General features: G+C 42.8%; 2 protein-coding genes across 2 annotated transcripts in view; one reads left to right on the top strand and one right to left on the bottom strand.

Moving 5' to 3' along the window:
• Positions 1 to 2,050, top strand: part of LOC311496400 (dynein axonemal heavy chain 11) — a 35,374-nt gene extending 33,324 nt beyond the window's left edge. Inside the window, exons 77-82 of the mRNA XM_084556257.1 lie at positions 373 to 615; positions 740 to 922; positions 1,007 to 1,122; positions 1,312 to 1,424; positions 1,510 to 1,650; positions 1,743 to 2,050. Coding sequence (XP_084412383.1) covers positions 373 to 615; positions 740 to 922; positions 1,007 to 1,122; positions 1,312 to 1,424; positions 1,510 to 1,650; positions 1,743 to 1,990 — 1,044 coding nt within the window. The 3' untranslated portion in view covers positions 1,991 to 2,050. The remainder of the gene's footprint in view (positions 1 to 372; positions 616 to 739; positions 923 to 1,006; positions 1,123 to 1,311; positions 1,425 to 1,509; positions 1,651 to 1,742) is intronic.
• Positions 2,051 to 4,429: 2,379 nt separating this feature from the next.
• LOC311496481 (rap guanine nucleotide exchange factor 5-like) lies at positions 4,430 to 23,809 on the bottom strand. Its single transcript, XM_084556357.1, has 18 exons — positions 23,252 to 23,809; positions 18,670 to 18,809; positions 17,877 to 17,977; positions 13,704 to 13,782; positions 13,315 to 13,465; positions 13,126 to 13,223; positions 11,058 to 11,088; positions 10,785 to 10,863; positions 10,230 to 10,379; positions 9,028 to 9,125; positions 8,594 to 8,716; positions 8,275 to 8,453; positions 7,854 to 7,944; positions 7,698 to 7,748; positions 7,321 to 7,408; positions 7,102 to 7,166; positions 6,947 to 7,001; positions 4,430 to 6,291 (listed from the first exon to the last, which is right to left on the bottom strand). Exons 1-18 carry the CDS (start codon positions 23,429 to 23,431, stop codon positions 6,173 to 6,175), a joined length of 1,878 nt encoding a protein of 625 aa, XP_084412483.1. The 5' UTR covers positions 23,432 to 23,809; the 3' UTR covers positions 4,430 to 6,172.
• Positions 23,810 to 24,315: the final 506 nt, after the last annotated feature.

Raw genomic sequence — 24,315 nt, forward strand, 5'->3', positions numbered from 1 at the left:
TGCACATAAAGTTTTCTCATTGGGAATGTTATCTCCACATTCATTGTACCAGTTTTGTCTGGTCGCTGCTGCATGATACACCACAGGCACAGCTATTATTAGGTGATAATTCTGTGCTTCTATACTTCACATGTGTTTAAGTGATGTATCTTATTCTCTCCAACTTAAGACTTGTTAGCACACCTTCTTCCAAAGAAAACTATTAGGACAGTCGGCATAAATGAGTGCAGCAAAATTATTGCCATTCATCATATTGAATTCTGAAATATACAATTTAAGCTCAGATTGCACATTAAAGTAAATCTTATTTGTATAAATATTTGTACTGCTATGCTCTTTCATCCTTGTATATTCTTAATTTTTAATTCCTAGTTTGAAGCAGAACTCTTTCTGTGTCCGGGGTTCCTGGCTCCTCCTTTCTTGGACTACAGCGGTTACCACAGTTACATTGACGAGCATCTCCCATCTGAGAACCCCACCTTGTATGGTCTCCATCCAAATGCTGAGCTTGAGTGCCTTACTCTCACCTCAGACAATCTCTTCAAGAGTCTCTTGGAGCTGCAGCCGCAGGACTCCTCCAGAGGAGATGGGGCGGCTCAGAGCACTGAGGAAAAGGTGTGGAGACAGAAAGAATCCTTCTGTAAAAAAAAATAAAATAAAAAAAATAAAAAGCTGAAGAAATTACAACACAGTGACATATGTATAGCATAGCCCTGACCAAGTTCGCTTTATTTGTCAGGTCATATCTCTAATTGAAGACATCCTTGAAAAGCTTCCTGAAGAGTATAACATGGCAGAGCTGATTTCAAAGACAACAGAGCGAAACCCCTACATCTTAGTGTGCTTTCAGGAGTGTGAACGCATGAATCTTCTTCTAGCAGAAATAAGGAAGTCCCTTAATGAGCTGGACCTTGGCCTAAAGGTACTTTTTACTTTGACTTTGTTCTGCAACGTGGCACTGTTCAGTAATATCCCCTGGGAACAATGAAAATGTTTCTGTCTACAGGGAGAACTCACTATCTCCTCCACTATGGAGACTCTGCAGTCTGCACTGTTCAATGATTCTGTACCACATTCCTGGGCGAGACTGGCTTATCCCTCCACTAAAACACTGGCACAATGGTAACTTCTCACTCAATCAGCTGTACCTCATATTCAGTGAGACTTTTTTACTATATGTCATTTTTACACTACATTGTTTAAAAAAGATGAGGCCAACAAACTTTAATAAATGTCATCAAACCTAAGGTAAATATTAAGGTAAGATTTGTAGATACGTAGAAATTAATTGTTTGCCTTCTTGTTTTATAGGTTGGGTGATCTAATGTGTAGCTGTCACGAGCTGGACAGCTGGACTCAAGACTTTGTGCTACCTGCCGTTGTTTGGCTCTCAGGGCTCTTCAACCCACAGTCCTTCCTCACAGGTGAGATTCCTATCTCTGATCTAGATCATAACGTAAAGGACACTTTATATATATTAAACAAATATTAATATCTCCTATTTTACAGCTGTTCTGCAGAGTATTGCTCGCAAGAATCAGTGGCCCCTGGACAAGATGACTCTGACTGTGGATGTAACAAAGAAGACAAAAGACGACTTCGGACACCCACCACGAGAGGGAGCCTACATCCACGGACTCTTCATGGATGGTCAGAATAAATTAAACCTACAATCTTTCCAATCCCTCCTGTTAGCAGAATGTTGCTACCTTGTAAATATCATCTGTCCTGTGTCCCTACAGGAGCACGCTGGGACACTCAGTCTGGAGTCATCTCTGAGGCGGTCTTAAGAGACCTGACCCCAGCCATGCCGGTGCTCTACGTTAGAGCAGTGCCTGCAGAGGAGCAGGAGCTCAAGAGTACTTTCAAATGTCCAGTGTACCGCACCAAGCGGCGTGGGTCCACATATGTGTGGACCCTTCACCTCCGCAGCAAACAGCCTCCTGCCAAGTGGGTCGTAGCTGGAGTGGCCTTGCTGCTGTCTGTGTGAGACAGTTCAGATGTGGCAGTCAGGTATTTTATAATGTCTGCTGACAGCATTTTACAAACAGTGTTGAATTTTTTTATTTTTAAACAGTATTACATTATGTATTTCAATATTTCTCCTTTTTATTATGTTTAGTTATGAATACTAATATAACATATACAATTATGCAGTTTTACTCTTTTATTTCTAGTGTTTCTAATTTGGTTTGTAGATAACATAACTGATATTGGACTATCTGATACATTTTCTATTCAAATGTAATGTAAATATGCAGACAGAGATACATGTTTGGCCTGTGTTGAACCTGTTGTGTCTGTGTCCGACACTGTTGAACTTCTCCCAGGAGTGTTGCCATGATTTGTTGGGAGCTTATGTCTCCATTTTAGACCATGTAATTCTGGTTAGAGAGCATATTTTATTGGAAGGTCAAGATTAAAAAAGCTCTCTGGCTGCCCTCTGCTAACTGAATGATACACAATGCTGTCTGGAGGGCTCCCGGACAGAATTCCCAGGAGATGATGTGCATGGTTGCCATTGACTTTTAAATGAGGTGCATTTGACATTGACCTTTTGTACGGCAGAGGCAGAATACTAACAGACTAGTGTAATTCATTCAGCCGAGCCTGTTGGAAAAACCTATTCAGAGACACTGATAGCTTTGTATGAGAAGGCAACACATTAGATTGCCCATCCTTTATCAGTCTCCACTCTCTGTTAGCATCTGATTAACTTAACGTGAACCAAATAAAACCTTTAACTTTGAATGAGTGTAAAGAAACAGGCACCTTATCTAAAAATTTATCTTTTTAAATTGATTTAATTGAGGTTAATTGGAAACAGAGCACAAACAGATTAAAGTTTGACTGAGATTATGAACACAGATTGAAGAAGTATATGATGATTGATATGCTTCTAAGTCTCCTGCATGTAAGAGATATTTTAAAATAGTGCATGAGCTCCAAAGCCAAGGTTGACATCATGTCATTTTTTTTTAAATTTTTTAATAGTTTTTTAATAGTTTTTAATAGTTTTTTTTAAGATTCTTTCCTCTTTAGCTCTATGATATTAATAGACAGGTGCCGTATTATCTGCTAAAATAAACAGATGACATCGCAATGTGCAAATTACAGCCACTGAATCACACCTTTTTTTTTTTTCCCACACTCTTCTCAAATAAGATTTTCTCCAACGCTAATAACTGTTGTGTTGCTTTTAATTTCTCCCTGCAGCCAAAGTGACTGTAGACAGACAAATGGAGGATGGAGGATTGATTTTGTGCATTGTGTTGCACGGGGGGGAAATGAAGAACCGGTCTTCCTGTACATTCTCTTCATCTGCCTTCTCTTCCTCTCATTAGCACGCCACAGCATCTAGCCAGTCATTTAGTGACAGGGAAATGATACAGTGCTGGCAGTGTTTGGGAGGAAATGGCTGGGTACAGGGACTCGACCCAGCAGGGGTCGTGCCACAGATAGTCATGTTAAAGGCCAAGCAGGACACCTGGTGAAAGTCAGCAAGGGCATCTGGGTCACACCTCCGCCTCAGTGCACCAAAAGAAGACATTGTGTTCTGATGTTTTTTTTTTGTTGTGTTTTTTTTTTTTTTTTTGGTCCAAAATACTTACCAACTTATGCAGGAAAATGTAGCCTAGTTACATGCTATATTGTTATTATTCTAAGTATTATATGACTAAATCCCGTGTTCATACTGAAAAACAACTTAACCCACAAGGTGGCGCCATGGCAAACATATTGGAGCTGTGGGCCCCTATGGAACAGCTACTCTATTTTCTCCATTGCGTCTTTATGGGGCGTTTATCTCAAATTTATTGTGTAAGATTCCCTTGTAAGCATCATATCAGGCTTTGCAACTACAGCTCAGGGCCGATTTACAGCGTAGGGCTGCAAAGTAAAGTAAGACTATCACAAAGAAAGGGAAATTTGCTCTGCACCAGGCTGGAAATTTTCTAAATTGACCATAAAGTTTACATTTGTGCACATACAACTAGAGATATTCTCACTTTTCTGCATTTAGCACCTCCTCTTCATTTTTACATTGAGTTAGTTTTATCCTTCATCTATGCTAAAAATAATAGGTTCTGATAATAATATTTAACTATAATAAAATAGTAAAAAGTGTCATTATGTGGGTTTCTGTAAAATTGCAAATACAGTATACATTATGTGCAGTATTTATAATTCATATGACGCAGGGTTAGGGTTAATTAAAGGCAGTTTTTTTCTTTTCACACTGATGCTGGTGCGTGTTTACAATGAAGACTAGAACTAAATTACAGTAGTTTGTGCCGCTGTATCATTTGTCGTAGCTGTAACCACGATAACCATAATAATGACCACATTATTACCGATGCTGCACTGTGCCATTTACCTGCTCGGATTTACTTTGAATGTCACCTTACCTTGTACAATAACCAGCTTGTGATGATGAAAAATATTTTATTGCATGCACAGTTGACACTGGTGGTCAGTCCATGGTTTGACATGTCATGCAGACCTGCCAAAACAGTGCGCACAACAAAAACCGTTCAACAGAAACACGATGAGTAATGTCTAAAAAGAAAAATAAATAAATCTGAAATAAATAAATATCCGTATGCAGAATTTCAACATATATACACAGTATAAACAGAGTCAACTGTACATCGTTGATAAAAATCTAATTCTAAATAGGATACTATCTCCATGATGACTGTGTGCTTTAAAATCCAACATATACAAATAAAATGTTGAAACTAAATACAGTCTAATATTCCATCTACAACGCTTCACTCCTATTTAATTTAAACCTAACTTGTTAAAAGTGAGAATCTCTTAACCTTTTCAGAGAACAAACACTGTACTCTACTTATTTTTGTCCAGAAGGTGCTGTAGCATTTTATTTTGCCACTTTCGTCTACTTGCAGGGACAGTTAAACCCAAAAATATATATATTTTTTAACATTTATCCGTATATTCATCAAGATCCGTTTTTTCCAAATGCTCTTTTCTGGTTCTCAAAGCACCAAATCTAAAAGCCAAATTCATGATCTCAACAAACCAAAGTGATCTGATCTGAGAAGAAAATCCCTTGTATTGTGTTTTAATGTGAACTCTACAGACCAATACAGAGATATACTGTAACAGCATGAGTCTGCTGCTTGATTGTCAACAACTCAGCTAGATGGAGATTACTTTAGTTAACATTATTATTATCATGTCTCTATGGGATTTTGCCACTAACACGTGTAATTACAACTCACATACTAACAAAATACAGTATTTTGTATATTATTCTCCCGCACTAATACAATCTGTTTTATGTAAAGCCTCGTCTAATACACTGCACTTTTTGGTTAAAAAATAAAAAATACTGTATGATAAGAAATTATTTCTGAAAATAATATATGAAAATGTAAAATATTTCACTATTTCACTTTGAAAGACATCTGCTCGTTGTGCATAAACTGTACTGAATCACTTCAGGGAAAACACGTCCTACATCCGGCAGAGACAGCACATGTTAGCTGAAATGTTCTTTGGTCAAATCAGACGAAGCAACCTCTGCTGCAAGATCTGTCGACACTGTCTGGAAATTCAAAATGATCCAGGAGCCAATCCGTGTGATTTGATCTCACTTTCTGGAGTGTTAAAAGTTTCTGTAAGGAGCGTAAGGGGAAAATTGTGATTTTTTTTCCCCACACATAACTTCCTTTCCCTGGCTTCTTTAAGACAGAAGCGCTTGACAGTTTGCTTGCAGGTTGCTGCCTATCAGCAAAGAGGGGCTTTTCTTCACTTGTCAAACTCTGCCATCTGTAGGACGAGAAATGAACAGCAGCAGCAGTTTTGAACCCAAACGTCTGCTGTTCAAACCTGCTGCTGTTGTTGCGGCACAAGCTGGATTTAAAATGCTGTTAGATGGTTTGGGTGAGGTTTACTTTCAAGTAGCCTTCGTCAGTCACACTGTTCTGGATGAATGCAAACATTTATTTTGTCTTCTGGTGCTTGTTTCTGTCTCTGGTGACACTCTCCTGATTGAATGGCTCCCTCCTGTGGTCGGGCCGGGACAGCGCAGTGCTCCTGTGTTTGCTGACTGAGACCTGAGACATAAGATGGGACAGCGATCAGTTGTTCCTTGGCAATCCGACAGTGTGGCTGACACAGCGGGGGGAATGGTCAGAGCTGTCCTCTAAGCACGAGGCTCCAGCCTGTGTGACAGTTCAAACAGAGTCTGCTGATTGTCGATGATATGAAGGTAGTCGATGTAGGCACGCGCTTCTGAGCTGCTCTTCTGGGTGATTCCATTACCTGGGAAAAAAGAAAAAAAAAAGCACAATGTTTTTCTTCATAGCTATGACAACAGCAGCCAAAAATTGAACCTGAATTGATTAAATTCTCACATAGTATACATCGATCAGGCATAACATTATGACCACTGACAGGAGAAGTAAATAACATTGACCATCTTGTGACAATACAATGTTCTGCTGGGAAACTTTTGGACCTGGCATTCATGTGGATGTTACTTAGACATGTACCACCCACCTAGACCAGACCAGACACCCCCATCCCTTAGCACTGACACTCCTTGGAAGATGCAGACACACACGCAAAAACGGTTTAGGAACAACTCAAAAAAACATGAAAAACAGCACAAAGTGTTGACCTGGCCTCCAAATTAACTAGATCCCAAACTGATCAAGTATCTGTGGGATGCACTGGAACGGGTCTGATCCACAGAGGCCCCTCCCCTCAACCCACAGGACCCAAAGGCCCCCACTAACAACATCCTGTTGTCAGACACCACAGGACACCCTCAGAAGGCCCGTGTCCATTCTCTGATGAGTCACAACTGTTTTGGAGGCACAAGGGAGACCTACACAATACAGTATTAGGAAGGTGGTCATAATGTTATGCCTGATCAGTGTAGATTATTCTGAGCAATGAGAGATTAAACACTGACCCATGTGATCTTTCTGACACTGTCGGATGAGCCGCGCCATGTCTGCTATCATGTGCTGGAAATCAAGACAGACAAAGGCTCGTTGAACATTTCAAATTAAAACACATGATTTCTGTGCAGAGGCACCTGGTGCTGTGAAAACGCAGCAAACTTACCAGCTTTTCAAAATTGACCAGGTTATCGTGAAACGTCTTGTTGCCTTCGTGAATGAACGTCATGTCTATAAGAAGAATAAACTATTTTTTAGTGTTCGGGTACTTGATGTAAAATGTCGACCTATTTCTACATTTCTAATCTCTGTGATAGAAATGTCTCACAGTACATTCCTCCTCCCAGGGTTGCGGGGTACTGACGTGACAGAATAACAAGCGCACCTTTCAATAGCAGAGGAAGAAAGGGAATCTTTGGAGCCTTCATCTTCTTGAAGGAGTCTCTGTAGGCCTTGTGGTTCAGCGAGGGATCCTGTGAAGACATTTTCAAAATGAGTGAGTCTAATCCTCTGGGGGGGTGAATGTGTGTGCCTGTGCATGCACGCTTTGTTAGAGCTGAATTACGGCAGTATTGGAGGCTAACGATCATCTAAACCTCCTGATGTTGAGGAATTAAAAGCATCTGTTTGTTTCATCCGTGCACACAAGTGAGGGTTTGTGTTCCCTGTTGCACTGTGATTTTATTTTATTCTCAAAAAGGAAACAGATGTACAGTTTATTGCACACTGGCAAAACTGTGTTCTTTATTAAAGGACACTTACTGTAACTGTCTCCAGCTCTGAAAACAGTTTTTTGAATTTTCCAGGAATTTTCTACGGAGACAAAAACAGGAATTCATTTTTAGATGCTGTACATCAGCTGCAGAAGTATAAAGGCGGATGGAAAATGATTCTTGTAAGAAAAAAAGGACGTCCTACCTCCCACGTCTGACTGAGGCGGCTAATGGCTGCAGTGTTCAGACCCATTATAATGGCAAAGAAGCAGCTGATGTTCCTCTGTGCTTTACAGCTGGAAAAGATCAATGGAGCACACAATTCAGTTAGTCCCAGATGCAGGGCTCAACGGCATTAGAGCAGCTGCAGTTTATTGATTTGCCACTAGAGGGGGCTCCTTCCCCATAAAAATCAAATCCTTTCACACTACAGCTGAAATGAGAAGGGAGTGTGTATGTCTGTGAAGGTTCTCAGTCATCCAGGTCATGGTATATCCAACAAAGGTTCAAAAAAGGCAACTGGACTTTTTTGAACCTTTGTTGGATAAGGGAGTGTGTTATACAATATGATGATAATCATTTAATCTATAATCACAGAGTTGTAAATAATGAGTATATCTACTAACTGGGCTGCAATCTTGATGAACTTCTTGATGAGTTGGACCCTTTTGCAGAGTGCCGGGCACAGCAGAACCTCGGTCATCACCCACAGCTGGACTTCGTTGCAGCGCTGCAGCAGCAGCTCCAACGCCATAGTGTGGTGACTGCTGGCATGGCGGCTGAAGGTGAAGTAGACCAGCTCTTGCTGTAGAAGAACAGCATATACTCAGGTGATGAGCAGAGCAGGGCGCGGGACGCTAAAAGCAATGTGTGTGATGTCTCTTAAAATGGTTTAAATGTTGCAGGATCACAATTGTGAAGCACTAATTTAAGTATCAGACAAACCTCGTGCATTGAGTCAAAAATGGTCCAGTCAAAGTCTGTCAGAGCAACGGCCACGTCCCATGTGTTTAAACTCAGCATGCGATCTGTCCTGTGTTGGAGCTCAGAGTTGTCTGTGAATGGGTTCTGCTGAGAAAAAAAACAAAGGAAAACATGAACCACTACAAGGCCAGTCCTGTCCATATACTCTGATTTTCTTTTAACATTATACTGACCTAAAGTCGGTATAATTCAGTCAGACAGATGCAGACATTATATGATGTTGGCAGAAGAGAAACTGCACAGACAGTCATTTTTGACACTAACTAATCTGATCTGCAATATATGTGCATTTAATGCAAAATTATAAATCAAACGTCTAGTCTGCAGCTTTTGAGATGATGTGCAGTATTCCTACACCGCATGTCTGAAGTGACACATTACAGTAATGCCCCTACCAGGACTTCACCGAGGTCCTTCCTGCACACATGCAGCCGCCCCACCGACCGCAAAGAACTGGAGAAAACTCTGTCCTGAGGCTGCAGGAGGAGTCTACCTGCAGGGAGGGAAACGGATCACAAACAGCAGAATACCATTAAAAATCTGTCAGGCAGCGTGTAAGCAGCTATCAGTGGTTAGAGATAAGACTCTGTGCCAGGCTCCACTCTGAGGCAGCCGGGCACTTCAGTCACTGATAACAGATACCGACTTCATATTACTGGACTTCTCTCTTTGAACTGAGCGGACATTTTGGTCAGTTATGTTGATTAATCTCATATTTCTTATCTGAAATATCACATTCTGTGCAGGAGTTTGAATGTGGTATATTGTGAGAAATAGGCTTTGTAATGCGCCCAAGGGAAATATTTACTTTCAGACGTGCCAGAGTTGTATTGGGTTAAACTCTTATGGTGTGAGGTGGGAGTAAAGCTGACTCTCACTCGAGGTGGACACTCCTTAATCACACCTTAAGCCTTGATATAATATATATACAGTTACAGAGAACTTTGTTCAGTTGTCAGCGCATGGATTAACTACAGAGACCTTAACATTATTGTACCAGGGTGCAAACATGTTGGAGCCAGCCTCAAGTAGTCATTTGAAGAGCTGCATTTTCACATTGGCCGCTTGATAATTACACAAACATTGTAAACATGTTCATATGACGTATGTCTACAGTTCTCTTCTCTACAACGAGGAAAGGTCACACCAGTGGCGATCCACATTTGTCCCTGCTGTAGATCTTTCCTCTGCGGAGTCCTTTTAATCAGGATCATCAGAAACTTTTATCGGACGCTTCCCCGGATCAGTTTTATTCTCCACCACAGCTACATTCTTCACTTCCATTTCTGCAGCACTTCTAGATGCTGTAGGCTGCTATGTCTCCTTTGCTACGGTTGCTCCCCTCTCCACGTCCGCCAAACAATTATTGCTGCTTTATCTAAAACTCATGTGCCAGCACAGGAATACTGCCACAGACCAGCTACGGTATAAGTACAAATACATTTACCTGGTCCTGATTAGCTTAACCAGCATTGTCTGTGCACTGGCAAGGGCTTCAATGTCGAAGTCCTATACTATAGCTTTAACATCGTCAGAAGAGCAATTGCTGTTACCAGGTTGCTTTATGCTGTTGTCTGTTATTTAGTATGGTTCTTACCTCCAGGATAAGTGACGGCCACCAGCACAAGGTCCCCTGGGGGAACATCCATTCTTTCGGCGATTGCCTGCACCAGCTCCTGGGCCACTACCCCAGGATGAGCCCTCATACTTAGGTAAGAGTCCATGGTGATATACACATGACACAACACTGGAAAAGAGATAAACATTGTTTCATTAAGTATTAATATGAAGTGCACAATCCATTGGTCCCCTTTGACCATACCCCCAAACTCCCCTGGGATTGTGGCATCCCCCAGGCTCTTGTTGTTGTCCTCTAATCAACCTACAGTGTGCAACGGAGGGTTGAGTTTGCGAAGGTTTTCATTCTAGACCTAGGTCAAATTAAATACTGTAATTTTTTAAAAATCTGAACACAAACTGATTCTAATAGGGTAAAGGAAATGTTCAGTATGAGTCATAAGTCAAGAATTTGCATTTCCAAAGACCCCTGAAAAATTCCCATTGTTCTACCGTTGAGACTAAAGGTCTCCTTTCAGTTCTTTGGAAACAACGTATGACGAGAGGAATGTGTGAGGAATGTTTTACGACTTACCTTCCTTGGCTTCTCTCTGCGTACCTCTGGACTGCGGCCCATTCTCTTTCAAGCTCAATTGGTGGAAAAGTGCTTTGCTCTAAAAGAAGGGAAACGCGTGGTTTTTGTCACACGTTCATGCTGCCTGAGAACATGTAGCATTTATGTGCAACCACAGAACAATGTCTTCTGGAGGAAACGCAAGTACAATAGCCTCAACACCCGATAAGTTGACAAGGACAGCCTTCGGGTCTTAATGTGGTTGGGAGAGGAAACAAGATCTTTTTTGCCTACCTTTCTTTGAGGGGAATAATCATCCACCGTCCTGGAAGAAAAAGAAACAAATCAGTGAAGAGCCCCATCGTGTGCATATACACTAAAATAATCACTGGACTTTATCAAAGAAACCTGATCAGTTGATTTCCCTTGGGTTGTAGCTGAGTATAGTACAAAAACAACTTCACCCTACACACAGTTTATAATCACTTTATATGCTTGGGTGCAGTGTTCTCTCCATTATTTAAGCTCAGCGTCAAGGAGAGATTAAAGTGCTTTGTAGATTTTAGACTTTAGCTTTAGCTAGCATGATGGATATCCCTGTGTCCATTATCATCCCTCAGCCTTTACTGGGCTCTGCATCACAATAGACATGTTGGCACAAAGCCTGCCCTAAGGGATCCAGTCTCACAGGCCCGCCGCCACCAATCCAGCACTAATGAAAAACCTGATTCCTGCTGTCACGTCAAGACAGAGCTCGTGATCTAATTCGCGCTTTCACTCCTAAAAATACAGACTCACTGTGGATGAGCTCAGCTAGTAATATTGCCGCGTCATGACACAAACAAATGGAGTTTTGTTCTCAGCCTTTAGGAATCATGAGCTGCCTTTTGCACAAAGGCCAGATGGAAGTTGATGGGAGGCTGCCTTCTATAAAAAATGACACCTTTGTCACTTGGTAGGTAGCAGATTGCCAGAAAGCAGTCAACCTTGTCCTCCCCTGGGATGGGACTGATTGTGGAAAGCTCATAAATAGAAGACTATGTCAGTTAGCAACACCCACCCAAAGTCCACAGCTTTTAAGGAGTGGGTGTTGCGGATTCCCCTCCCCGTACAGAAGCATGAATAAGGCAGAGTCAGGTTGAATTATCTGCTCTGGTTTCTAATGGACGGCAGTTTGGAGCATCCTCCTGGGAGGAGATCTGACTGGGGCTGAGTGCGGAGAGGGGGGCACGGGTGTGGCGGTGTGTCTGGTGGCTTAGGGTTGTTGTTCAGTCTGTAATCTCAAAAAGCAACGGGATGGTTATTTTTATTAATTAAAAATGGTAGCTAAGCAACAGCTCGGCATATGTGTGTGTGTGTGTGTGTGTGTGTGTGTGTGTGTGTGTGTGTGTTACATGTTGTAATTTCCTTGCTTTGTGCATAAGAAATAATTGGTATACAAAAGTATGAAGAAGACTTGTCCAATAAAATTACCGATTTATAATATGAGAAAAACATACACATTAGTTTTTATATTGCCATTTACATTATCTACGAGAAAATTTGTTTTCGGATTTAATGCAAACAGAACCAGATAAGTTACTTCTAGAAACAGCCTGCATTCACAAGCACTCACTCAAAATTTGGCGAATCTGACATTTGTTAACTGGCGAAGGTTGCAGGAAAATACGGGTTTGTTTGCCTTTTGATTTAATGCATCGGCAAAACACGTCAGTCTGTGTATGTGTGCCAGCTTATGTGAGTGTGTAGTATGTGTGTGTGTGTGTGGACTACATGTATGCATGACAAATATTTGCTTCTCTGTACGGTGCAGCTTGCAGAGCAGGCAGCGTCCCAAACTGAAAATCTGTGAATCTTAATAAATAGAACAGAATTTTCTGTTCTGTTTTTATGGATGTGTAATAATACTCATGCGTCTGACGCCATTCACAGTCAGCCGGCTTGAAATGAGAGTCCGGTAAACAAGTGGTGGAGCAGAAAGTATGTGCGTGCTCTTTGTTGTTTATTCATGGGACTCATTTTTCCTCACGGCAAGTGACAAACATTTCTGACAGCTGATCATTAATTCTGAAAAGTTCCTGTATCTCCTCAAAGCTCGGTGACCTTCATATCTCCGCGCATAACGCCGCAATTACTTTTCAGTGTCTGAATGGATTCATTGATGTGAAAGCTAAAGAAAGACAAGAAGCAGAGAAGAAGCTCTTTCTTTGTATTCAGAGACCAGCTGGTGTCCTTTCAGACTTCCAGCAGTCACAGTTCTTACTAAATACTGCACCCATCCAGTTTTACAGACGCTTAAAGTATGTACTGTACGCATTGAATGGTTACGTCAGAGGATGAGAGTCGTCACGTGGTCACTCACTGTCTGCGGTGCAGCTGGTAGACTTTCTGCAGTTCCCCCACATCCTTCTCCAGGGTGGGGTGCTCATAAAGATCATCCACCACGTAATGATACAAAGTCTGGAGGGAAACATCCATGTTAATTTGTCCCGTATTAAATTCACCTCACACCCCATTTCCACCCCATTTCCGTGTGCTCTGCGCTTCCTACCTTCACGAAGAGTTTGACGTGCTCGTCATCTCTCAGGAAGTCTTTGCAGAGTGACATCCACTGCGACACCAGGTGCAGGAGTTTTTGTTTCCTCTCCAGAGCCTCCTTCCTGTCCTCCTTCCCTCTGTGTCGCTTGCCGCAATAGGTGGAACTCGGTTAAGGATACAACGCAGAAGGATGGGGAGACGAGTTTGCTGATAGCAAATACAGAATCCAGCAGAGTCAGTGTGTTGATTCAGGGATAGGTGGCGGGAGAGAGTGTTGTGTGAGAGAAGTGGTGCAGCTTTGAGTCAATAAAACAGTAGGAATCTATTTTCTGTCTGCAGAAATCACAAAAGAGGGTTTGTTATGAGCGAATGTCTGTAGAAATCTCCAGTGTTCAAGGATATTGTCCCAGCAGAGCTTGACATAAATCACTGGTAGACGTGAATACCGGGTAGGTTAGCAGGAAGTCATCTAGGAGTGTATCTGCAAAGAGAAACACATTATTGAGAGCGGGCGACGAAGCTGCACAAGAAATAGTAAAGCGCATAAAATAAAACAAAAGTTAAATTTATTACTTCTGGCTGAGCTGACCAGTTCTCTCAGCCACACCAACATTTCACTGCAGTGTTGAGCCTGTGTTAAAACTGCGCATGACAAATAAACCTGAATCTGAATTCGTCACTGATCATCGTCGCATGAATCTAACAGACCTCATTAGGTTCAGTCTCTGCTCCAGGACGCTGGAGGGCAGCTACGCTAGCGACCTTGACGTGATTAATGTCTCCTGAGCAGCACATGCAGTCGGGCCGTACTTATAACTGAGATGGTTTGCATTTTTCCTTTTCCGCAAGAGGGATAGCTCATTCTTCGCTGTCAAGTATCATTTAACAAGCACTAAACGGAGGCCAGACGCAAACCTCTCCATCCGCATTACTCTTCACGGCCGCTCTCATAATGACTTGTGATGAAAAAAAACAGATAAATAAATAAATAAATAAAATAAGGAATCTTCAGTTCCACTTTTCTCAGACAAGTTCACACAAGCCTTTACTGGCATTATCTTCGGTTTCACACATTCGCCGCTGCCAGCGAAGACGAGCCAGTAATGTGTCAGTTGACTCCATGTGACCTCTGATGAAGTCTTTTTTTTATATTATTGTTGTAATCTCGCCCACAGAAAAGCTCGCTGCTATCGCCTACAGACGTCATTCCAATGTGCATTTTCTGCCGCCGTCTACCTCCGTGATTCCTTCCCAAGGTTACACATGGAAAAGTGATTCCATAAGTGGATTAAATCACCCCCCCCCCCCCCCCAACATTAAATGCTCTACATCATCACTACACGTTTAGCATTTTATACTCAAGGTTTTTGATGATAAAAGGCTCGAAAGAAATGAGCAAAATGCTTGCGGGTTGTTGGTAAAATAAGTTTCTTGTGCAATGTGGAGACAAACGGGAATCTATCGGAAGACATGACAGAGAAATTCATTGCCCTTGTCAGTTTGATGTATTTCAGCATAAAAGCTTTCTACATGTTACACAACACTCATGCAAATCCTTTTTGGCAACAGAGAATCTTCTGTTGACTAAAAAATATTTCACCTCCTCATAAGACTCTCTCTGACCTCTTAATCAAGGCCTGTACTGTGTCCAAATAGTTTTTTTTTTTGTGATGAGGGAGTTTGATTTCACTTTCACTCCTGTTTACCTCACCTCTTTTCATAAAAAAAAAAAAATCTCACACAAATCTTTCATTCACAGACTATATCAATGCGAACGGTTGTTCATCCAACATCCAGCATTTCTCTGACATTTTCAGTCCAGACATCGTCATAAAAGTCACTAAAGAAAAAAAAAAAAAAGACACGATGCCCTGCCACAAGCAAAAAGTTTTACAAATCCTATTAGGGCCGACCTCAGTGGAAGCGTGCCTCACACCCAGAATTGTAAATTCTTCCCTTTAATTTCACACTGCCTTCCCGAGGCCTTTGTGTGCGTTCTGGTCCACGGGACTCCCTGACATCATTATGTTAATCCGCGCAGAGCAGCTGTGGATGCATCACTGTCTCCTTATGAGAGGTTTCGCTCTCACTCGCATTGCAGCTTCCATAAACAACGCAATAACTCACCTTAACACAGAGCCTGAAAACAACACAGCAGAGATCCCTCACCATCCCACATATTGCACTATACCTATTTGCACACACACACATACACACACACACACACACACACACTTCCCTATGCACCGCTAACTCATGCTGCTGTGTGCATTCTCTCCAAGCAGTCTTAACTTTTCTTGAGCACCAGCTCGGATACGACTCCAGAGGCTGTGCAAGTTCTTCCGTTTGTCAAGTTTGGAAACAGAATAAATATTTAATTTCTCCTAGTTTTTTATCAGTAGCACAGCAAATATATATATATATATATATATATATATGGCTATCCTGCAGCATACATATTGAATCCAAACAATTTAGCAGAAGATGTGTGCATTTCATAGACAATTGTAATAACTCATGTCACACATGATTCTGTTTTAGGCGCACCACCCAAACCCAATTTAGTTTCCTTTTTAAAGAAATAACAGAACTGATTCATTGGTCTAGCTGTGAAATCAATCAGCCCGTCAATCAACCTGCCAATTCCTGTCGCAAGTACTTGTAAGATGATCAATGCAGCCTTTGAAATTAGCATGTTAATGTGTCACTTATTCGTTCAGCAGCCGCCAGAAGGCATCCCATAAACATACATAAAGAGCTTGAATTTATCTGTTCGAATCAGCATCAACATCCCACCACATGGTGGATTGGTAACAGAGCTGGAACATCCTCTCATTAGGAACACAAATGCTTCACTGCATGTTTTTTTTCATAGCTGGCAGTGTTCGGTGTGATCTGTGCAGAGCGGGAATCAATAGCTGCACTACTCAGAGATTGGGCACAGGGAAGAAGGCAATACTGCGTACTTGCAAATGCTACCTACTAAGGAAGCGTTAGACCGTTACACATCTACACAGCACTGACTACTACTGCAGTGGTTCACACTTGCTTTTCCTCAAGCATGCCTGTGGTGCTTTCTGAAAAGTGCCATCTCCAGCAGAACGCTCCTCTGTATTAATGCGCCGTGTGTACCGAGGAAATATGGGAGAAAGGCGGCCAAAAATGAATTTAAATTGGCTTTCTAATCTGCCACACTGTATGCAAGCCACAAACACATCAATACTGTGCAGTCACGTTGATGAGCCGAGACAGACCGAACACGGCAGCTTGCTGGATGTTCAAATAAACCTTGTTTGGATGAAATCAAGGATCTCATGCTATCATGCTACCGCTGAGCCGAACCCCCAAGGGCATTCTCAGCAGTAGCACTGGAGTATACACAGCTTCTTTATTCACACGGAGCGACCCAAGGCCAGCAGGAGTCAAGACTATTAAACATCGCTGAGCGTGGATCAATTGCCGTTGAGCACAGGTCCTGCTCAGGTCTCAGGCTCTTTGACCCTGGGATATCTCTCAGCATCATGCTCTGGTCCGCAGCTCCCCACGGAGTAGTAACTCCAATATTCTCATTCCAACATGTACTAATGGTGAATGATTCATCAGCAGCACGGTGCCCCTCTGAGCGCAGTGGAAATACGCTAAGAGGTAAATTACAGTTTGGTTCATTATGAATACATTAACTGAAGGAATGGTGGAACTTCTTAACCACCTGCCCAGTAATTAACTGCATGTGTAACTTTGCATCAAACTCCGATACAGTGGTTAAAACAAGAGATTCAACACAAAACTCCCTTGTGCGTGTAAAATGCACCTTATAGCACTCCTGAGAGGACATTCAGATCAATTTCATTCACTTGCTCTTCAGAATGAGTAATGATTTCTGGTATGTGGTTAGCCTGCCTCCTTTACGATGAGAGATCATCTGTGACCACCTCCATCTCTCAGGAAAAATCATCATCTCCTTTCTTTCCCTCCTTGTTTCCACTTGCATCCCTTCGACATTGTCCCTCCCTATTCTCCAGTATTCTTCCTCTCCTTGTCTGACTGTGCTGCTGCTCCCAGTCATCATTTCTCACGGAGCAATCTTTCCAGCTTTTTCAGCCACATAGGGTTTCCTCTGCCTTGGCAACAGTGTCACATTATCATGTACCTGCTGGGATGAGAGGAAATGTGTTGATTTGTTGTCGCTGTGAGGCTGGACTGCATGTCACGCAGTCGATTACAGCCTCGCTCCAAAAAAATGTGAGCGAGCTTCAACTCTGACAGAGGCTTTTAAGCGAGCAGGCTCCAACTTAAGACCATTTTGGCAATCATATCACATGATTAGCCTAGAGGAGGCTGCCGTCCCAGCTCATATGCGAGAGAGAGGGGGCTGCAGAAAGGATGTGGGTAAAACAGAAAGTGAAGGCAGTTCTTTCTATCCTTCTGTCTTTCACAAGCACAGAAATACATCAGCGGACCTGTATGAGTACACCTTGTTATAATTTTTGCTCTTTAATACCCAAAAAAATAGTTTCTGATTAAATTAAGTACAGACAACAAGGATGACAAAGGACTTTTAAGTAACATGCTGACCTGGCTCTTTGCCCTGTGCTGTCCCTCGGTCGTCATCCAGCGTCAACTCGTTCAGCAAGTGCTCCAGGATCTTCTCGGGAGTCCCCGACACTACCATGTACCTGTCAGACACAACAGAGTCAGTGGACGAGTCCTCCTCCATAGAGGACATAGAGCGGCTGCTGCTCCATTCCTCCTCTCCCTCAGTCCCCTCGTCATCTATGTAGCGAAAGTAGGGGACGTCAAAGGTGGGCATCGTCACCGGCTCTGCCCGGCTGGTGCTGTCACTGCTGCTCTCCTCGGAGCCCTCCTCATCATCCTCGTCCTCCTCCTGCTCCACCAAGGCGGCATGCAGCAGCCTGCCCTCATCCTGCCGCAGGTTCAGGGGCTGCTGTCGCCTAGATCCCATCCTTGCAGAGTCCCCGTGCCCTTACGCCGGCAACGTTGCCGTGGTTACTGCTGCACGACCCCTTTACCCATCCATCCATCCACCTGCAGCTGCTACAGCCCGTAGTCCACTGCTGTCAGTCCCTCAAGATCACTGAGGTATCCCGGTGTGCTCACAGCCGCAAACCCTCTTAAATTACTTGAAGTGGCGTGCTGACAGCAGAGCTCTGCCTCACAGTCCCATGCTGCTTACTTATATGTATTTAATGTAGTCAGTTATGTGCAGAGAGTTGTGATGCGGGCATGCCCGAGTGAGTGTGTGATCCGCAGAGACAGAGAAGGAGAATGATGTGAGGGAGAGCGCTGGAACAGATAGTGAGAGAGGGAGGGGAATCTAGAAGGGGAGGGGGAGCGGAGAGAGGCTTACCTCCTGTTCCTCGCCTCCTCTCTCCCTCCTCCCCTCGCCGACGCAGAGGGGGCTGGCTGCTCTGACGACACTCTCTGGAGAACGAGCACATTGTGGCCCCTCTCTGTCAGACACAAGCGGACTGCCTCGTCACTCTGAGGCTGGAGAGAGAAAGGAGGGAGGGAGGGAGAGTGTTATCACCAAGGAGATTCCCCTGAATTTTCTCCCACTCACACAAATCACCGCTGATTTCCATCATAATACTCTGTCAAAGCCCGCACTGTAAATGAAAGAGAATTTCCATACTTCATTATTCAGTCCTTATCGGCGGTGCCCATTCAGGGATTAACATAAAAAGACTCACATATTTTAATTACTGATTTATGCGTTTGAGCCTATTACATTAAGGGTGGTGTCCAGGGGCAATCTATGTTCAAGCTCTCATATGGTTAAATGTGGAATAATAACAGTGGTTTAGTGGGTCAGAGTTCAGTTCACATGGCAGGTGCTTGCCTCATGACCTCCATGAGGCACTATGTTGTCTACAGTCTCCATCTTAGTCGCAATGTCACTAAATCACCAAGTTATCAATCAGTGAAATACTCCATCGTACCTCTTAAACCTTTAGCAATACAGTGAGGAACATAATGCACTCCTCTCTAAAATACAGGCCAATATGTAGATTTTGGGGTTATGTAACTGGACAGCCTAGACATTCAATTACTTTTTTAGCTGTTTCAAACGGAGAAAAAAAAAAACACATTTTGAATTAGAATATCTCTTGGGGCATATAGACGGGTTGCAGCTGCTTGACAGTGGAGGTTCTGGATCAGAGTTATTGGTCTTAATGAGGACTTCACTGTATGCTGCACGCGCAAGCATCCTGCATCATTTCCACCCCTCCTCCCCTCCCCTCCTCTCCCCTCCCCTCCCCAGCCATCAGTCAATGCAACACAAGCCTCTGTTCATGCAATTAGCCAGGCAGACGGGCTGGAAGTGGTTGCAGTTTTCTGCCCTAATTGCCTTTTTCAGAGAAGCTTCCAGGACCCTTCGGTTAAGCATGAATTCCTGGCAGATTAACACTTACCAGTGATCTGTGGTCATATAGACCAACTGACACACGATGGAAACACAACACATACACTAATTAAACACACTTGTACAGTGTCTAATATGGCGCACAACTGGGTGCTTGAGCAGTCATATGTCTCAGCCCGTCAGAAAGGACTGAGACATAATTAAAGTGTATGTTAAACTCAAATTGTGTCTGATGAATTAATCTCTTACCCATACACAGAAACATGAGTCCACATAGAAGAAGTTCTGTGAAGGGTTGTACAGGCTGCATTATGCTGTCACAGGACATAAAGTAGGACAAAGGTTAGGGGAGTGACGAAAAGACCTAGAAACTTCCTAGAAAGGAATGGCTGCGCTCATTAGTTTCCTGATTCTTGAGGAAAAACAACACTGGTGGTTCTATCTTTGTCACCACATGACGCACACCACGCGCAATGCTTTTGTCTCACTTAACGTGAGAAGAGAGGAAGGTGGATTCTTAACTATAATTAACACAATGTCTCCGTGTATGTCTAATTGGTCAAACAGCAAACAGACCTTTGCTCACAGTGAATTATTGATCTCGGCTCAGCTGATTCCGGGCTACAGCCCGGTGCGCACTGGGATTTGAGGTTACCGGCGTCCCAGTACAAATACAATCAGTCCTCCGGAATGGATGATTGTAATGAGACAGAGACACTGGGCCACACAGTCCCCGCACTAGCCTTGAGTTGACCTCGACTCACGGTTACGGGAGTCTTCCCAACATGGACATGGTCAACAGGAGGGTGAGCATGACTTATTGGGACATGTCCTAGCCAAAAGCCTCACTGTCTCTTTTAGGATTGCAGATGCTGTCCGCTGCCTAGAAGGACACTCTCTGTCGGCACGTCAGCAGCAGCTCTGGCACGCATGGTATGGAACACTTAAAGTGACCTGGAAGGTGTCAGTCCTGACAGTAGTCAGATAAATTGTATTTCCTGTCAAACATTAGAATGGATTGTACAGTATGAGAAGAAGTCAAAGAATAAGACAGAGGAGTCATACGCTGATCAGGCATAACATTATGACCAACTCCCTAATATTGTGTAGGTCTCCCTTGTGCCTCCAAAACAGTTGTGACTCATCAGAGAATGGACATGGGCCTTCTGAGGGTGTCCTGTGGTGTCTAGCAACAGAATGTTGTTGGTGGGGGTCTTTGGGTCCTATGGGTTGAGGGGAGGGGCCTCTGTGATTGAGGCTTGTTCCAGTGCATCCTACAGATACTTAATCAGTTTGGGATCTAGTGAATTTGGAGGCCAGGTCAACACCTTGTGCTGTTCTTCATGTTTTTTTTAGTTGTTCCTAAACTGTTTTTGTGTGTGTACTTGTGTCAGGCTGCATCCTGCTGGGGATGGCTGCTGCTATCAAGGAGTGTCATTGCCATGGGGCTGGAGTGCCTGGTCTGGTCTAGGTGGGTGGTACATGTCTAAGTAACATCCACACAAATGCCAGGTCCAAAAGTTTCCCAGCAGAACACTGAATTACAAGATGGTCAATGTTGTTTACTTTGTCCTGTCAGTTGTTTTAATGTTGTGGCTGTACATCAGTGTAGTTTTTCAGTGAAACCTTTGATGAATATGCTCATCATCATCTTGAACAGTAATTTGCTGAAAGTCTTGTTTAATGTATGAGAGTTCTGAGTAGTGTGTGCTAATGTTGCGTAAAATATTTGCAAAAAGCTTTGTTTTGCCTCCCGTGATTTTTCTAATTGTTAAAATCATTTCCATTTACTTGTATAAAAAGAACGCTGGAATCATTATTTCCACAGCAGCGCTCCTTTAATAGCCTCGTCTTGTTGCATCCCGTACTTCTGCCGTGCTTTCATGGCACCTGAAATCAGAATCAGTGCCAGTAACTGGCCTCTAACTCCTTAGCTGACGTAGAGTAGAAGAAATGTAGCTCTTTAATAACTTTAAAAATAGTAATGATGCAAAAGTTTGAGACAAATAATTAACGTTTGCCATTATTTGCTCATATGATGTAGATAAAATAATGTCATATAAGGTGTAAGGAAAGATATCGAAGATGGCAAATGACCATGGGCAACTATGTGAAGAACTTGAGAACAACGATGAAATAAACGAACAGCCTTTGAACTATCAAGCAATCTCCTTTTTTAGATTAAAGGAGATTGCATAACGTTCGTGATCTCTGCACCACAACCTCTCGCAGACTTCCACATGCAGACATGCAGCCGACTGTATATTGAGCAGCCCCATTTCCTCCAGCTGGGATTTAACTGATTTCTAAGCTCTTTGATGCCTGAGCTTAAATATTTGTATGAGTCACATACAAATACGGTATGTGCATCGCAGCATCGTTGGATTACTTTAAACCATCCTATCATCTGGGAATACTGCCAGATAATCTCACTTGGTATTTTCTAGATCATGTCAAGTATTAAATAAAAGGTCATCATATCGGGCCATTATCACTGGGATTACAAAAGAGATGTACACGTGCCATTTGTATCCTCCTTTCTTTCGACATTCAGCACTGAAACAGCGCAAGTGAAACAGATGACTCTATAATGTAATTTGCTCATACGCAGTACGGCAGTGGCTCGGTGCAGGTGAGACGTCGTTGCTGAACACAGATAAGGAGATCTAGCGTTGTGACAGGGGAAAGGTCAGAGATCAGACGCTCGGGAGTCCACCCTGAAACCACACAATGTCTTGGCGTGGTGGTCTGGCACACTTGCGTCAACCTTTCCTGCCTTTGTCTGACAGTTCAGCACACGGACACAGCTGGCAGGAAGGGAGGTTAGCCAATCAGGTGGCTCCTACCCAGCTAAGTGGCAGGTGATGTAATGTTTTTTTTTTGTGTGTTTTTTTTTTTTTTTTTTTAAGTGCGTGTTGAAGTGAACGCACTGTAACTGCAGTTGTGCTTTCAGTAATGACGTATATTAGAAGCTGTGATTCGAAATAAAATCACCGAATGCCTTACTGACACAATATAACTGTATAGCCTAAATATGTTCATTTTCTGTAATGATAACGCACCTGTGCATAAACCTAGAACCTATACATTGCGTTTCTATTGTTAAGTTATTATCATTTGTATTATGCACACTGTTATCTTACTTCTATACATCTATTTATTCTTACCTTACCTTTGCAGCAGTCACGGCACTATCACATTATTTTTAATTGGAGAAACTTTTGGTAGTCTGCATCGCATCTATCTGGTAACGCTGACAGAGACATGATGCAACGCGTGGAAGCCAGTAAAAACATGACAAATAAACATCAGTTTGATTAATGGGAGACCGCAGGGAGGTCAAGAAAGGAACGTCAAGCACACATAACAGCAGCATAAAGACCCACAGCATAGGCAAGGAGAACGAATGCTAATTGAGCAGGGTTCAGACTGACATTGAAGGCCAAAGACAGCCATTCTTCTAATGTTTTGAAACATTTTGCACTACCGTTTCACTTCTATATGAGTATATTTGCATGTTTAGGTGTTAAAAAAAGTGAAAAAAGGTGACTGTCATGTATCTCACCTCACTTGTCTTCTCTGGGCCCTTGCCGTGGTTTTGCAGGAAGCGGCAGCCATCCTTGGCCAGTCTCTGGACCATCTCCAGTCTGGACAGGTCCTCCTTGTCATGTAGGATGCACTTGCTCCCCTGCTGCAGCGCAGGGGGCACAGAGAACATGTACTTGAGGCCACAGTCCCACGACATTGCCGGCTAACAAAACGCTGGCTTTCCACCGGGTAAAACAATAGGACTCTTAAGCTCACACAACTCTCAAAAAAAACAAAGTTTAAGAGGTGGCGAGCAGCTCAAAAATGTCTTTATGTGCAGCTTATGCTAGTGTGTATGCTGTCCAGATGAGTAGGTGATAGTTTTGAATCACCGAAGCCAAAGTAAATCCCAGTTGCTGTATGCTTTGCTCAGCTCTGTAGTAGTGGAGAGGTGCACACGGAAAAGACTTCATCTGTTGGACTCCAGGTATCTCTCGGCATGTGTTGCTGGCTGTGCTGAGAGTGAATGACAGAATCCCTCTCACCGTCCTTCTTGTGCCTTTCACCACCGGGGAGGGGAGAGAGTTAGGAACACGGTGGGTTCAGGAAACATCTGGTGAGCCAGACAGCCCCAAAAAGGAAGTTTCAAAATCTCCCGAAAGCAGGAGGGAGTCCAGCTTCAGGATTGGGCTGGGTGCATTACATTAGAAGGTCACACTCTTGTTAGGGTGGAGATGTACTGAATGTGTGTTGTTTTAAGAGGCATACAATACTTAGCTGTTACGTTTTCAGTCAGGAAGAATAGAATATAAATACCTACAAGCAGCTCCTTGACCTAAAGAATGCAAGATTTCCAGATCTAGTATTGTGAATTATTTACATACTCCTCACATAATAGTAAGACAAGTCAGAAGGAACACTTAATACAGATGTAAACAGATTAAAAAACAGACTTTTGCTACCAGTAGAAATGTAATCGAAATCATTTTCATGATCACTTTACATAAAAAAATGTAAATGTATTTGTTTATCAAGATTAGTTTGTGGAAATTTACTGGTCCTTCGTTTTATAATATAAACCAAATTAAAATTCAAAATTCC

This window comes from Chelon labrosus, assembly GCF_963514085.1.
Source record: "Chelon labrosus genome assembly, chromosome: 12".
NCBI lineage: Eukaryota > Metazoa > Chordata > Actinopteri > Mugiliformes > Mugilidae > Chelon > Chelon labrosus.

Bases quoted from the DNA above. Each gene is read 5' to 3' on its own strand.
- LOC311496481 (XM_084556357.1), bottom strand. From the start codon at position 23,431: ATGTCGTGGGACTGTGGCCTCAAGTACATGTTCTCTGTGCCCCCTGCG. The intron at 9,126-10,229 runs GTAAGAACCATA...CCCTCCCTGCAG, and splicing joins GGCCGTCACTTATCCTGGAG to GTAGACTCCTCCTGCAGCCT. The intron at 6,292-6,946 runs GTCAGTGTTTAA...CTTTTTTCCCAG, and splicing joins GTGTCAGAAAGATCACATGG to GTAATGGAATCACCCAGAAG.